This window comes from Nyctereutes procyonoides, unplaced genomic scaffold (genome assembly GCF_905146905.1).
Source record: "Nyctereutes procyonoides isolate TBG_1078 unplaced genomic scaffold, NYPRO_anot_genome, whole genome shotgun sequence".
In the NCBI taxonomy this organism is placed as follows: Eukaryota; Metazoa; Chordata; class Mammalia; order Carnivora; family Canidae; genus Nyctereutes; species Nyctereutes procyonoides.
Genome location: NW_026575052.1, coordinates 3,847,858 through 3,861,412, shown reverse-complemented (window position 1 = coordinate 3,861,412; position 13,555 = coordinate 3,847,858). Strand labels below are relative to the sequence as shown.

The following is a 13,555-nucleotide window of genomic DNA, read 5'->3' as shown; positions in this document are numbered from 1 at the left end:
AGTCTGGGATCCCCCCGAATCTTAAGGATTTCAGCACCCCCGGGAACTCTTCCTTACGTTATCATCTGAAACATGAATGAGATGCATTGTGTTTTCTGTGGCCAGGCCCCCTGCACCCTGCTCGGCTCCTGGGAAACCTGAGACCTGGGTCTTAGCACAGCCCCTGCGAGAGCGGCCGCAAGCATACTTGGAAATAACCCTGTCACTGCTAGATTGAGTGTGGCACCTGTACCTCACGTTCTTCTTACTAAAATTTTTGTGGACTTTTGAAAAATGTTGCCATACAAAAGTATATGAAATGTATGTTTAACTTAAATAATCTAGGTGTGTCCAAGTAAAGAAATGGAGCACTCCCAGTGTGTCAGAAGACCCCTGCTTGTCCCTCCTCCCATCCAGACAGAACTGTCATCTTGGACGTTTTGTTACTTGTTGCCTTTTCTTTCTTTCTTTTCTTTTCTTTTTTTTTTTTAAGATTTTTTATTTATTCATGAGAGACACAGAGAGGCAGAGACACAGGCAGAGGGAGAAGCACACCCCCAGCAGGGAGCCCGATGCGGCACTCGATCCTGGGACCTGGGACCCTGGGAGCATGACCTGAGCCAAAGGCAGACACTCAACCAGTGAGCCACCCAGGTGTCCCCATTGCCTTTTCTTGATGGTTTTACCGTCCTATCCATTCTCTTGCTGTGAGCAACCACTTCAAAACTTAGTGACCTAAACCATCAGCTGTTTATTACTTCTCCCAATTTAATGGGTTGACTGGGCAGTTTCTTTTGTTCCACGAGTTGTTGGGGTCAGCATTCATGTGACAGCATTCAGCTAGTAGCTGGGCTGGAGGGTCCAGGAAAGCATCTCCTGTACGGCTGTCTGCTGTTCTTTATGTGGGCTGTGCACGCAGTGTCTACTCCGGGGCTGCTCTGTGCCTCGTCCCTCTCCAGCAGGAGAGCCTGGACATCCCTGCGATGGGGTGGCTGGATTGCAGGAGAGCCACGTGGAATCCGCAGACCTCTTGAGGGCCAGGCCTGGAACTGGCACAGAGTTACTGCATCTTGGTGGTCAGAGCCACCCAAGTCTGGGTGGAATCTCCCAGCAGATGTGGTGGGATGGGGGGATGGTGGCGGCCATCCGTGTCCATGTTGCTTAGTTGGGACTGTTTAGAATCCCACCGCGGGTCTCCTCTAGGTCCTTCAGGTTTTCATTCCCAAACAAATTCTTTGTGAGGCAGGCCAGGGGTGAGTGTCCAGCTGGGTGGGTGGCCATCTGAAGAGCATCCCACTTCTGACACCAGAAGTCAGCCCCATTCATCAGGGACAACCACTGAGCAGCTGGCGGTGGCACAGGGAAGGTACCCGAGTGCAGTGAGGAATTTCTAGAAGATCATGCCAGTTTCTTGAGGGGACAAATATGTGCCGGTTTGAGGCTTCATTTTCTGTATCTGACGTGAGAACTTTGGGCTTGGTGGGCTCTGTGGTCTTGTTCTGTTTACATTTTCTTTAGTTCTCACTTTTAGGGTCTTAGAGTAGCTTTAAGGCCCACATTTATCACCCTTAAAGCAAGACGAAGTAAGGCAGAAGGGACCCCCCCACACTTTCGTTTGAGTGAAGGCACTGCGTAGCAGGGGTGAGGCTGGGGGAGCCACACTTGATCCCCGGCCTTGGCGATGAGAGGCAGCGGGGCTGTTGATCATATGGTTGTTTCAGATCTCCTTGGATGGCGACGCCTTGGTGCATGCACTGGCTGGGGTGGGCAGCTCCCCGAGCCCGCGGGACCCACACGTTCAGCTGTGTGGCCCAGGCAGCCCGCTCACCTCTTTCCTGACCCCTCTAAGCTTGGCCCGATCGTGGTGGGTTCCTGTCACTGTGGAGCGTGAAAGGAAACAGGAGACAGTAGGAGGATTGCCGTGATCTTCTAGAGCATTTCACGGAGCTCTGGATGGAGCTCTGGATGCCGGGTTCTCGCTCAGCCCCTGAGGGGAGGATCAGGCCAGCTGGGCCCTCACCTGCTTACCACCTTGCCTTAGGGAGTAAGGGGCTGGTGGAGCTTTCTAGCAGGCTGCCACCTGGGGGAGGTGGGTCCTGGAGGCAGCTGGGGGCCTCTGGGCTCCACCTGGTGAGGGTTATAACCTGCCTGGAGGGGGGCGGGAGCACTGGGGAGCCCCCATGGCCCGCTGGCTCTCCCCTGGGCTGATGGCAGAACCAGCCCCTGATGGCAGAACCAGCCCCGGGAGCCAGTGTTTAGCCGACTCTTCAGCACATGGCCTCGGCCTTTCTCCACCTTTCTGGTCCTTCCTTCCTCAGGCTCTGCTCCCTCCCTTCCTGGTCTCCTGCGGCTTCCTCTGCTGCTTCCTCTCACCGTCTCCCCTTTTCTTGCTTCCTTTTTAGTCTTTGGATTTGTCAAAACAGGCACCCTCTGGGAGTGTTTTTCTGTTGGAACAGCTCTGGGGGACCCTGGGTTGTGCCCCCCACACCCGCATCTGGCGAGGAGCATGGTCAGCATTGGGTGGAAGACCTCCTCCTGGAGGGGTGGGCACAGGAAGGTGCCCGGCCACCAGCCCCAGGGCCACCAGCCACCTTCCCCCCCCCCCCCCCCCCCCGACCTTTAATCCCCCGAAGCCTCTGAAATGAGAGCCGGGCCTGTGCCCGTTCCCTGGAAGCTGTGGCGGGGCCGCAGCACGAAGGCTCCTGAAGGCTCTTGAGGGCTCCTGGCAGGCGTGGGCCCCTGGCCTGCCCCGCTGAGCAGCTGCCATTATGGCTGGCATGGTACCCCCCCCAACCCCCGGGGTGGGCCCAGGAGTCTCTTCTCAGGTTTACAGCAAGTCAGGTGGCCTTGCGGCTGGGGCGGGGGCAGGGGTCAGCTGCTGCTCCTGGTTGTTTCCAAACTTGGGACACTACCTCCCTTCCTCCCTGGTCCGTTGTGGGTATTGTTGGGTGGGCTGCCGGAGGAAGGTGAAGGAGCCAGGCCCCCCCGGGGTGGGGGGGCTTCTGCACCCGGCTTCTAAGGACATAGGCAGTGGCTAGGGACCGGGACTTAGCTGCCCGCCGCAACCGCCTTTGCCCCCTGCCCGCCCCGTCGGGGGTGTGCTGCCTTCACATCCCAGGCCTGAGTGCCCACGGCCCGGGCCTTTAACCCGGCACCGGACGTGGGTCCTTTCCAATGGAGCCCCGCCTCGGTGACATCCTCCAACTCCTGGACACATAGCCCTGCCTTTGAAAACCTCCCAGACGCCACTGGGTGGGTGGGCTTCACAGCATTCAAAGCTGATGGGGGGTGCTGAGCCCCTCTTGGGGGGTGGGGGTGGGCGTGGCTTTCCTTGCGGCTCGGGGCTAGTTGGTGGCCATACATGGTCACGGCTCCTGCGGTGACTCACACGGTGGGGGGGGGGGGCTGCTGGAACCTGGGGGCTAGGAGCTGCAAAGTGTCCTTCGCACCTGCCCAGAAACAGCCTGGGGCAGCTCTGAGCAGACCCAGGCATCCGATGCCAGGCCAGGGCATGACAGCCTGGCCCTGGTGGGTCCATGCCAGGGCTGGTGGCCTGTGATCCCAGGAGTGGGGTGCTGACTTTCATTTTGAAATTGGATCTTTCTTGGACCGAGGTGCCTGCTATTTTTCCTATAAAATGCTCATCTGAGATGCACTCTGGTGTGGCGCTTCTGCGGTGGCCCGAGCTGTTTTAGATACTTATTTAGTCCTGGCTTGTGGTAGTTGGTGATTATTCGGCACCAGGCCATGGAATTTTTCTGAGCATATTCACTTGAGACGGTTGTGGGATTTCCAGGCATTAACGAAGTCTTTGACAGAGAAACTGCGGCCAGACCAGCAGCTCTTGGGGTCAGGACCAAGGCTCATTTTCTGCCAGGGACTGCCCGGAGAGGTTTCTGGAGGCAGAGGACTCCCCAACTTTATGTAGTTCTCTGGGCCTATGAATCAGATCGAGAGAGAGATCCCTGCCCCCAAGGGCGGGACTTTGCCAGAGCCTGTGACGCAGGAGAGAGTCCACTCCTGAGATGCTGGCAGAGGGAACACCTGTCTTCCCAGACGCACATCTCACCTGTATATGACAGAATGGGGGAAAAAACCAAAATAAAAAGGTTTTCATAAAGCCAAATGTATCTAGTTGAAAAATCTGTCCTTTCTTCTAAGATTATGTCCTGCATCTTTTTTTTTTTTTTAAGATTTTATTTATTCATGAGAGAGACAGAGAGAGAGAGAGAGGCAGAGACACAGGGAGAGGGAGAAGCAGGCTCCCTGCAGGGAGCCCAATGTGGGACTTGATCCCGGGTCTCCAGGATCAGGCCCTGGGCTGAAGGTGGCGCTAAACCGCTGAGCCACCGGGGCTGCCCAATGTCTTTTTTTAATGCTCTCAGTAATGAGTGTTTCGTGTTTGTTTTTTGACTTTTTAATGTCGTTACCTGGCAAGACACAGAGGTGGCTGTTTTGTGTTGGTCCCTCAAAGCTTTTGGTTTTGGGAGCTTTGCTGACCAGTAAACCCAGGGATCTAGGAGCCACTGGTCAGCCTTGGCTTGCACAGGGAATCTGGAGCGATTTACCCTTTGTGGATGTAGTTCCCCATCTCTGCCCCACATTTCTCACCTGGGAGGGTTGGGGTGGACTGGTCAGGCTGGCCGGCATCCTTCCTCTGTGCTCATGCGAAGGCCCTGTGGCTTCCCCAGCCATGGATTTTCCCCAGCACAGCCAGCAGGTCCTGGAGCAGCTGAACCAGCAGCGGCAGCTGGGACTTCTGTGCGACTGCACTTTCGTGGTGGACGGCGTTGACTTCAAGGCCCATAAAGCAGTTCTGGCAGCCTGCAGCGAGTACTTCAAGATGCTCTTCGTGGACCAGAAGGATGTGGTGCACCTGGACATCAGTAACGCGGCAGGTACCCTGTTGGGTCCAGGGCCGAGCTTGTGGCAGGTCAGAGCTATGGTGGCCCTGTGCCGCGCAAGGCCCTCCTGGGGGCGGCCCTTCAGGTCCTGGGGTGGGCCAGGCCTCCCACGCAGGACTCAGGCCACGAGCATGTGGGCACCTAGTTGCTGCTACGTTTGCGGGGCCTGTTTTGACTGGGAGAGAACTGACAGGAAGGGCTCACAATAAGCTCATCATAGGGAACATAGGCTAGGCTTGTCAGGAGGGACAGAGAACAGGTGGGCTCTGAGCCCCCGACCCCTTCCCCTGGCTGAGTCTGTCCTGAACCCCTACCGCAGGGCTGGCCCTGATGGGGTAGCCACAGCTGGGGCTGGGAGGGGGTCGGGAAGACCCGGCATTGAGGAGGGAACTGGTCCTGGATTTGGCTCCTGACCCAGAATGGCGTGACCTGCCACTAGAAGGTCAGGGCAAAGTGGTGTCCCCCCAGTTTACAGATACAGAAGCTGAGATCCAGAGCGGGCAGGTGACTGGCCTGGAGGTCACCTGCTTTGTGGCAGAGCCCTGATGAAGGCCAGTGCTGACACACTCTTGGTGGCGTGTCCAGTGGTGGAGTGTGGTGACTGGGAGAGTACACAGGGGCGGGGGGGGTGGTGTTCACACTCCTGTCCCCTGTGCAGGGTAGGAGTTCACCTGGCCTTCGTGCAGGGTGCTGTTTACACTCTCAGTCCTCTGTTCCCACCCTCTACTGTGCAGAGCAGGTGCTCACACCCCTGTCCTCCATGCAGGGCAGCCATCACCCCCTCCGCCCTTTGGGGGCCTATTTAATTTCAGAGGCTGTGGTCTGGGCTGAGGGTCCTCGGGTTGCCCACCTGCCCGCCAGTACGGGCTGGGGAGACGGTGGCCTGCCATCCCGCTACCGAGTCGGGCAGCTGAGGAGGCTGCTGGTGCCGGGGCTGGAGGCGGGTCCGTGATGACTGTCTGTGTCCTTGGCAGGCTTGGGGCAGGTGCTGGAGTTCATGTACACGGCCAAGCTGAGCCTGAGCTCTGAGAACGTGGACGATGTGCTGGCCGTAGCCAGCTTCCTGCAGATGCAGGACATCATCACGGCCTGCCATGCCCTCAAGTCACTCGCTGAGCCGGCCACCAGCCCTGGGGAGAATACGGTGGCCTCGGCCGTGGAAGGTAAGACACTTGGCGGGCTGTTCTGAGCAGGTGGCTTTGGAGGCAGTGCTGCCTCGGACTTTCTGCTTCTCTCTGGGCCCCAGTTTCTTATCCGGCCTTGCCTGCACCGTGGGGTGCTGGTAAGGAGTAAAGCCTCAGGAAGGGCCTCACAGGGGCCCGTCTGCCTACCCCTTCCCCCATTAGCTGCTTTGTGCTCTGCTCCCTTAGGCCTCTGCACTTGGGGGTCGCTCCTCCTACAGCTCTCTGCTGTCGGGCCCCTGGTGCCGGGTGTGGGCCAGACGCTCATGGTACCCTTTGCAGAGAACCCCGTTCTCCTCCCAAGCACTGACCTCTGACTGGTGGTATTGTCTTGCTTGTGAGGTGTGCTCCCCGACCAGTGTGGGAGCCCCACGGAAGCAGCGGCCGGGACCGCTTATCCCAGGCCCAGGCACAGCCTGGCGTGGAGGAGCTGCCCTGGGAACAGACTGCTAGAAAGTCCTGGGCCACCTCACCCCTCCAGGTGGTGGGCACGTGATGGGAAAAGGCAGGTCTGTCCTGTTCCGTGTCTAGGAGGAGACAAGAGAGCCAAAGAGGAGAAGGCAGCTGCTACCATGCTGAGTGAGCTGGACCCAGCCGGCAGCAATCCGCCCCCAGGCCCGGGCAGGGAGCCCAAAGAGGAGCGGGGCGGCCAGGCCGAGAGCACGGCCAGCGGTGAGTCGTGGCACCGAGGACCCGGCCGTCCGTCCCATCACCTCCCCAGGGCCCAGAGGTAGGGTGGCACAGGCTGCTGTACCCCTTGAGTTCTCGTTCCCCAGAATGACCTGCTGTTGGCTTGGGGGCGCCTGTCCAGCCAGAGCAGAGGCACAAGCAGCTTGAGTTTGGATGTGCTGGGCCCCTGCTCCAGGCCACCGCCGCTACCGGGGACCTGGTCTAGGAGAGCCATCAGGCCCCTGGATGGAGGGTCCTAATCCAGCCTCTGGTGTTTGCACACCACACCCAGGCGCAGAGCAGACGGAGAAGGCCGACGCCCCTCGGGAGCCGCCCCCCGTGGAGCCCAAGCCAGACCCCACGAGCAGCATGGCTGCTGCTGAGGCCGAGGGCGCCTTGTCGGAGAGCTCAGAGCAAGGTACCCGGGGGCCACGTGGAGCCGGCCCGCACCCCCAGGTCCCCTGGGGTCCCTCCCCCTGCCCCACCTCCAGCTGATCCCACTGTGAGTCATGCCTTAGCTTTGGACCCAAGTCATATTTCCATTCTGGAAATCTGACCTTTGTTGATTGCACACCCAGCCTTGCTTCTGTTGGCACAGATGTGTTGCTGGTGCAGCGCCTGCACTTCTGCTGCTTCTCGGTGCTGCGCACCATCGGGGAGCCCGGCCACCCCCAGTACCCGCTGTGTTAGCAAGTCCAGCGTCGTGGGGAACGAGGCCACCGCCCCTCCCAGCGGCAGACGGCCCTGCCTGCTTGTCTGGGGAGGCCGCCTCCTTTGCTGGCTGTGAGGTCGCGACCTTTGGAGGCCCCTTCTTGCCCTCCCAGGCATCTCAGTGCCTGCCCTTCTCCCCGCAGAGATGGAGGTGGAGCCGGCCAGGAAAGGGGAAGTGCGAGAGGATGAGGGCGCAGGGGCCGCCGAGGTCAAGGAAGAGGGGCCGCTGCTGGAGAAGGGGGAGGCCCCTGAGGAGAGCGAAGAGTCGGCCAGCACCGACTCGGGCCAGGAGCTGGGCGCTGAGGCCCGGGGCCTGCGCTCGGGCACCTATGGTGACCGCACGGAGTCCAAGGCCTACGGCTCCGTCATCCACAAGTGCGAGGTGCGGCCCTCCCTGCGGCCCCCGCCCGCGGCCCCCGCCCCCCACCCCGCGGCCCTGACGCCTGCTCCCCCGCTGCACCCCGCAGGACTGCGGCAAAGAGTTCACGCACACGGGCAACTTCAAGCGGCACATCCGCATCCACACGGGCGAGAAGCCCTTCTCGTGCCGGGAGTGCAGCAAGGCCTTCTCGGACCCGGCCGCGTGCAAGGCCCACGAGAAGACCCACAGGTAGCCCGCGCGCAGCCGCCCCCCGCCCCCGCCCCCCGCCCGGCCTCTGGGTGCCCCGGGAGCCTCACCCCTCTGTCGCCCTGTGACCACCAGCCCGCTGAAGCCGTACGGCTGCGAGGAGTGTGGCAAGAGCTACCGGCTCATCAGCCTGCTGAACCTGCACAAGAAGCGGCACTCGGGCGAGGCGCGCTACCGCTGCGAGGACTGCGGCAAGCTCTTCACCACGTCGGGCAACCTGAAGCGCCACCAGCTGGTGCACAGCGGCGAGAAGCCCTACCAGTGCGACTACTGTGGCCGCTCCTTCTCCGACCCCACGTCCAAGATGCGCCACCTGGAGACCCACGACACGGACAAGGAGCACAAGTGCCCTCACTGCGACAAGAAGTTCAACCAGGTGTGCCCGCGGGAGGCCTCGCGGGAGGCGAGGGCGAGGACCCGGCAGCCTGTGGGTAGAGGCGCCGGCTGAGGAGGGAGGGCCGCCCGGCTGCTGGGGAAGCTGGGAGGACGGCTCGAGGCTGGGTGGGCTGGGGCCCTGAAGAACCAGGGTGAGCTGGTTTTCCCTTTTTCACCTCTGGGACCTGGAACATTCCACTGGCCTCGAGGAAAGATGGGGCGCTCCAGGGGCCCCCAGGGAGGGCTGAGAATCCTTTGTCCCCTGGTGGGAGGGGCCTCCCACACCGTGTTCCTTGGGGTGGCCCTTCTGACCCCTTCCCCGGGCGCAGGTGGGGAATCTGAAGGCCCATCTGAAGATCCACATCGCCGACGGGCCCCTCAAGTGCCGAGAGTGTGGGAAGCAGTTCACCACCTCAGGTAGGGCCGGGCCCGCCCCCAGCCGCCCGCTGCCCTCACGCCCCTGCACCCCGCAGCTGCCCGCTGCCCTCACGCCCCTGCACCCCGCAGCTGCCCGCTGCCCTCACGCCCCTGCACCCCGCAGCTGCCCGCTGCCCTCACGCCCCTGCACCCCGCAGCTGCCCGCTGCCCTCACGCCCCTGCACCCCGCAGCTGCCCGCTGCCCTCACGCCCCTGCACCCCGCAGCCGCCTGCTGCCCCTTACGCCCCTGCACCCCGCACCCCACAGCCGCCCGCTGCCCTCACGCCCCTGCACCCCGCAGCCACCCGCTGCCCTCACGCCCCTGCACCCCGCAGCTGCCAGCTGCTCTCATGCCCCTGCACCCCGCAGCCACCCGCTGCCCCTCACGCAGGCGCCCCTTGCGTCTCGCCACAGGGAACCTCAAGCGGCACCTTCGGATCCACAGCGGGGAGAAGCCCTACGTGTGCATCCACTGCCAGCGGCAGTTTGCAGACCCCGGTGCCCTGCAGCGGCACGTCCGCATCCACACAGGTGGGCGAGTGGGCCCGGCACTGCGGGAGGGGCAGGGCGGGGGAGGGGTCGGCTGGGAGGTGGAGGCACCCACACTTTCTCCTGCCCCGTCCCCAGGCGAGAAGCCATGCCAGTGTGTGATGTGCGGCAAGGCCTTTACCCAGGCCAGCTCCCTCATCGCGCACGTGCGCCAACACACAGGGGAGAAGCCCTACGTCTGCGAGCGATGCGGCAAGAGGTCCTGCCCTGCCCATCCCTCCCCTGCCCCGGGCCCTGCGGGGGTCCCCGGCAGCCTGCGCGGTGTAGGGGGTCAGGATGCCAACCTAGGGCTCAGTTGGGAACCGGGCCAACCGCTGCTCCAGTCCAGGCGTAGGTCCCCGGGGTCGGCTCCGATCTAGAGGCGGCGGCAGGAGGCCCCAGCTCAGCTCAGCTCCCCCAAACCAGGCTCGGGCAGTTGGGTGCCAGCCCATCCCTGTGCGGCCCTGCAGGTTCGTCCAGTCCAGCCAGTTGGCCAATCACATTCGTCACCATGACAACATTCGCCCTCACAAGTGCAGCGTGTGTAGCAAGGCCTTCGTGAACGTGGGGGACCTGTCCAAGCACATCATCATTCACACTGGTGAGCCTGGGCCCACCGCTCACCTGTCCCTGGTTCTTGGCGGGGTGGCGGGCAGGGAGGTCCCTCCAGATCGTGGCCTGGGGTGCTGACCCTAGCTGCAGGTGGCCTTGAAGGAGGCTCAGTTCAAACGAGGACCCCCTCTTACTAGTTTCCAGAAGGCACAGTGGCCACTGGAGGCTACCCCAGGGCACTTGCTGCTGGAAGAGACAGGGCTTTGGGGCAGCTGGAGGCCACTGAGGTCCTCCCCCCTCCCCCCAGCGGCAGGCGAGAACCTTGCCTTCCCCCCCAGGAGAGAAGCCTTACCTGTGTGACAAGTGTGGCCGTGGCTTCAACCGGGTGGACAACCTGCGTTCCCATGTGAAGACCGTGCACCAGGGCAAGGCGGGCATCAAAATACTGGAGCCCGAGGAGGGTGGAGAGGTCAGCGTGGTCACTGTTGATGACATGGTCACGCTGGCGACGGAGGCACTGGCGGCAACAGCCGTCACTCAGCTCACAGGTGCGGGCTGCGGGCAGCTGGGGGTGGTCGTGGGCAGCTTGCCTCTGGGGTGGCCGCGAAGGGGCAGGGCCCTTTGGCCTCAGGCCCTGCGGACTTGGCCCTTCACCCGCAGTGGTCCCAGTGGGCGCCGCGGTGACCGCCGATGAGACGGAAGTACTCAAGGCCGAGATCAGCAAAGCAGTGAAACAAGTACAGGAGGAAGGTGAGGGGGTGCCCGGGGGTGCGGGGGGCGGTGGAGGCCCGGGCCCTCCTCGCTCTGACCACGGCCCTGCCTCCCACAGACCCCAACACCCACATCCTCTATGCCTGTGATTCCTGTGGGGACAAGTTCCTGGACGCCAACAGCCTTGCCCAGCACGTGCGGATCCACACGGCGCAGGCGCTGGTCATGTTCCAGACGGACGCGGACTTCTACCAGCAGTACGGGCCAGGCAGCGCGTGGCCGGCCGGGCAGGTGCTGCAGGCTGGGGAGCTGGTCTTCCGCCCTCGGGACGGGGCCGACGGCCCACCCGCTCTGGCAGAGACGCCCCCCGCGGCCCCAGAGTGTCCACCGCCCGCTGAGTGACGGGCGGCCCTCCTGTGACTGCTATTTAAGGATGGACGGCGCCCTAGAGGAGAGGGTGGCCCCATTCCCTAGAGAGAATAAATTGGATTATTTTCTAACGCTGCCTATAGCTCCCTGTGGGGGGGGAGGCGGGAGCTGGCACAGCCGAGGCCGGTGCCCCGGGAGGGCTGCTCCCCCCGGGAGGCCGCTCTAGGGAAAGGCTGGCTTCCTCGCCCTGAGTCGGGGTGCGGGTGGCACACTTGGGGCCAGAGACCGGGGCTCCCCGCAGCCGGTCCCTCATCCGGTCTCCTCCTCGGGCTTCTCACCTGTTCAGCTTCAGGACCTGAGCTCCCCTCTCCGCCGTGGAGCACAGCCGTGAGCCCGCTCCCCTCTGCCCAGGCGGGTTGGCTTCCCCGGATCCAGGCCGCCCAGAGCGCCCAGCTCAGAAGCCCACTCAGCCCGAGCAGCAAGGTAGGCAGAGAGCCAGGCCCCCAGGCCCCGGGCCGTCCGTCGGGCGTGGGGAAGCCCGAGGCCTCCGCCCTCCCTCGCAGGATCCAGGCCCGGCCAGGGCCAGCTCTGGGGAACGTTCGTTTGCCCTGAGCCGATGGAATCTACGACCAAGCCCAGGGTCAGAGAGGAGTGGCCGGGAGCTTTGATGGGGGAGGTAGGGATGTGGCAAGCAGGGCCAGGGAGCCCCCCCCCCCCTTGGCAGGGAGCCCTGTCGCCGTCCCTGCCCCTCCCCAGGTTTGCTCCCAGCAGCTGTCCTCCCTCATCAGAGGGCGCCACCTCCTCATTCCGCAGGTGTAGGTTGGGAGGAGCCCTGTGATCATCCCAAGGGAGCCCCTCAACTCTGCCCCTCTAGCTTGTAGGGAGTGGGTCCAGCTGCAGGGATGCCCCCACCCCCAGGCCAGGCTGTGCCGCTGCCGCTGCAGGGCCGCCGCCCCAGACCCAGAGGAGGCGGGGGGGCGAGACACGAGACGCCAAAGCTTGCTTATTACGAGGTTTCTGAGTCGGCCCGTGGGTGGGTTTTTTTTCTGTATCCAACTTTGAAGTGCCTTCCGCGTTACCCAGGAACACACAAGTTCAGTCTGTGGCAGAAACCTCTTTTGTACAAGACGTGATGCTTGGGAGGGTCAAGTGGCAGGGAAGCAGCTGGTCCCACAGGCAGATGTGGGGAGGGAAGCAGAAGCGGGACGAGGGAAGCCAGGGTCCTCCCACCCGAGTGACAATCACATCCACGCTTGACGTGTTTTGTATTTTTTAATAAAGTTTGTAATCCAATGGACACACAAAACAAAACTGCGCTGAGAAAACCAGTTTCATAAATTAATAAGTGTTAGGAAGTTGGGGGGAGAGGTCAAGGTAACAGGAACAGGGGAAGCCAGTCTTTTTTGTACAGTCTGTGTGTGTGTTTGTGTGTGTGTGTGTGTGTGTGTGACACTTCCAAATCGCGGGGGCAGGGCCCGTGCTGTAACGAAGCGCACTTATACAAATGAGTGACAATACAAAGTCTGAGTATGAAAATAAGATTTTTCTCTGAAAACACATTTTTGGCACAGATTAAAAAAAATGTATGTCAGGGGAATTTGATTTTTTTTAAGTCAGTATTATATATATTTATATATATTATATATTTATATATACACACATCCCAAGGTCTGCATATCCCACCAGGAAAGAAAATCCTTCTGTTTGCTCTTTTTCGATTGTAAACTGTACATCCGGGTAAATCAGAGATGGTGGTGGCAGGAGAATTAAGAAAGGTGACACATCCAAATGAGCAAGGGGAAGGGCAGGGTGGGGACCAAACAACCCAATGAAATGTTCCTTGACCCCAATGTTTCAGCAGAAGCCTGAAGTCCTGCGCTAGAGTCCTCGATGCGTGTTCAGGTACACCAAGACATCCAGAGTGTCACAGCCTGTCTTCACTGTGCAAAAGTCCAAGTCACTAATTTAGTGCAAAGGCAGTTCTGTTTTGTTTCTTAAAAACAAAAACAACAAAAAATTAATTCCACTGCCCAGTTCCTTTTCTCCAGAGGAGAGAGAAACCCAGCCCTAAGGTGTGTGCAGAGTCCAGTGGTTGGTGGTCTGTCCTCGGGCTAAATATCATGTAAACACACAGGTAGCAGCACCACTGCCCAGAGGGGTCGGCCCCCCTGAGCCGGGTGGGCGGGCTCGAGGGCGAGGCTGGCGTCTGGCAGTGGAGCAGATCCCCTTCGGCAGCTGCCTCCTCCACCTGACTGGGTTGTCCTGGGTTAACTTTTTGCTGCAGAGCCTCGGGGAAATACACCGAGTGGTGACCGTTCAGTGGCTCACACGGAGGCAATGACAATCATGAGGTGGGGAGAAATGTTGGAGATGCTGGCAAGGAGGTCGGGAGCCAGACGGGACAGGTGGCTCTCTGAGAACTCGCAAGGCGGGAAGATCTGTAGCACGTAGGCGGGCTAGAGAGGGGGACGAGAGAGAAATGGGATCCTGGTCTCCACATCAGCCACCCCACCCCACTACCATCCCGTAA

General features: G+C 61.2%; 2 protein-coding genes across 8 annotated transcripts in view; one reads left to right on the top strand and one right to left on the bottom strand.

Annotated features, from left to right (window-relative positions):
* Positions 1 to 12,147, top strand: part of ZBTB17 (zinc finger and BTB domain containing 17) — a 30,953-nt gene extending 18,806 nt beyond the window's left edge. For 3 of the 5 annotated variants that reach the window (XM_055332551.1, XM_055332552.1, XM_055332553.1), the window contains 14 exons: positions 4,671 to 4,877; positions 5,858 to 6,046; positions 6,596 to 6,736; positions 7,026 to 7,151; positions 7,588 to 7,826; positions 7,912 to 8,054; positions 8,148 to 8,448; positions 8,777 to 8,864; positions 9,280 to 9,396; positions 9,493 to 9,613; positions 9,864 to 9,994; positions 10,284 to 10,493; positions 10,606 to 10,695; positions 10,775 to 12,147. In XM_055332551.1, coding sequence (XP_055188526.1) covers positions 4,671 to 4,877; positions 5,858 to 6,046; positions 6,596 to 6,736; positions 7,026 to 7,151; positions 7,588 to 7,826; positions 7,912 to 8,054; positions 8,148 to 8,448; positions 8,777 to 8,864; positions 9,280 to 9,396; positions 9,493 to 9,613; positions 9,864 to 9,994; positions 10,284 to 10,493; positions 10,606 to 10,695; positions 10,775 to 11,058 — 2,387 coding nt within the window. In that variant the 3' untranslated portion in view covers positions 11,059 to 12,147. The remainder of the gene's footprint in view (positions 1 to 4,670; positions 4,878 to 5,857; positions 6,047 to 6,595; positions 6,737 to 7,025; positions 7,152 to 7,587; positions 7,827 to 7,911; positions 8,055 to 8,147; positions 8,449 to 8,776; positions 8,865 to 9,279; positions 9,397 to 9,492; positions 9,614 to 9,863; positions 9,995 to 10,283; positions 10,494 to 10,605; positions 10,696 to 10,774) is intronic. The other 2 variants (XM_055332556.1, XM_055332555.1) reach the window with 2 other exon arrangements.
* Positions 12,148 to 12,278: 131 nt separating this feature from the next.
* Positions 12,279 to 13,555, bottom strand: part of SPEN (spen family transcriptional repressor) — a 96,711-nt gene continuing 95,434 nt past the window's right edge. For all 3 annotated transcript variants that reach the window (XM_055332548.1, XM_055332549.1, XM_055332550.1), the window contains one exon: positions 12,279 to 13,481. In XM_055332548.1, coding sequence (XP_055188523.1) covers positions 13,350 to 13,481 — 132 coding nt within the window. In that variant the 3' untranslated portion in view covers positions 12,279 to 13,349. The remainder of the gene's footprint in view (positions 13,482 to 13,555) is intronic.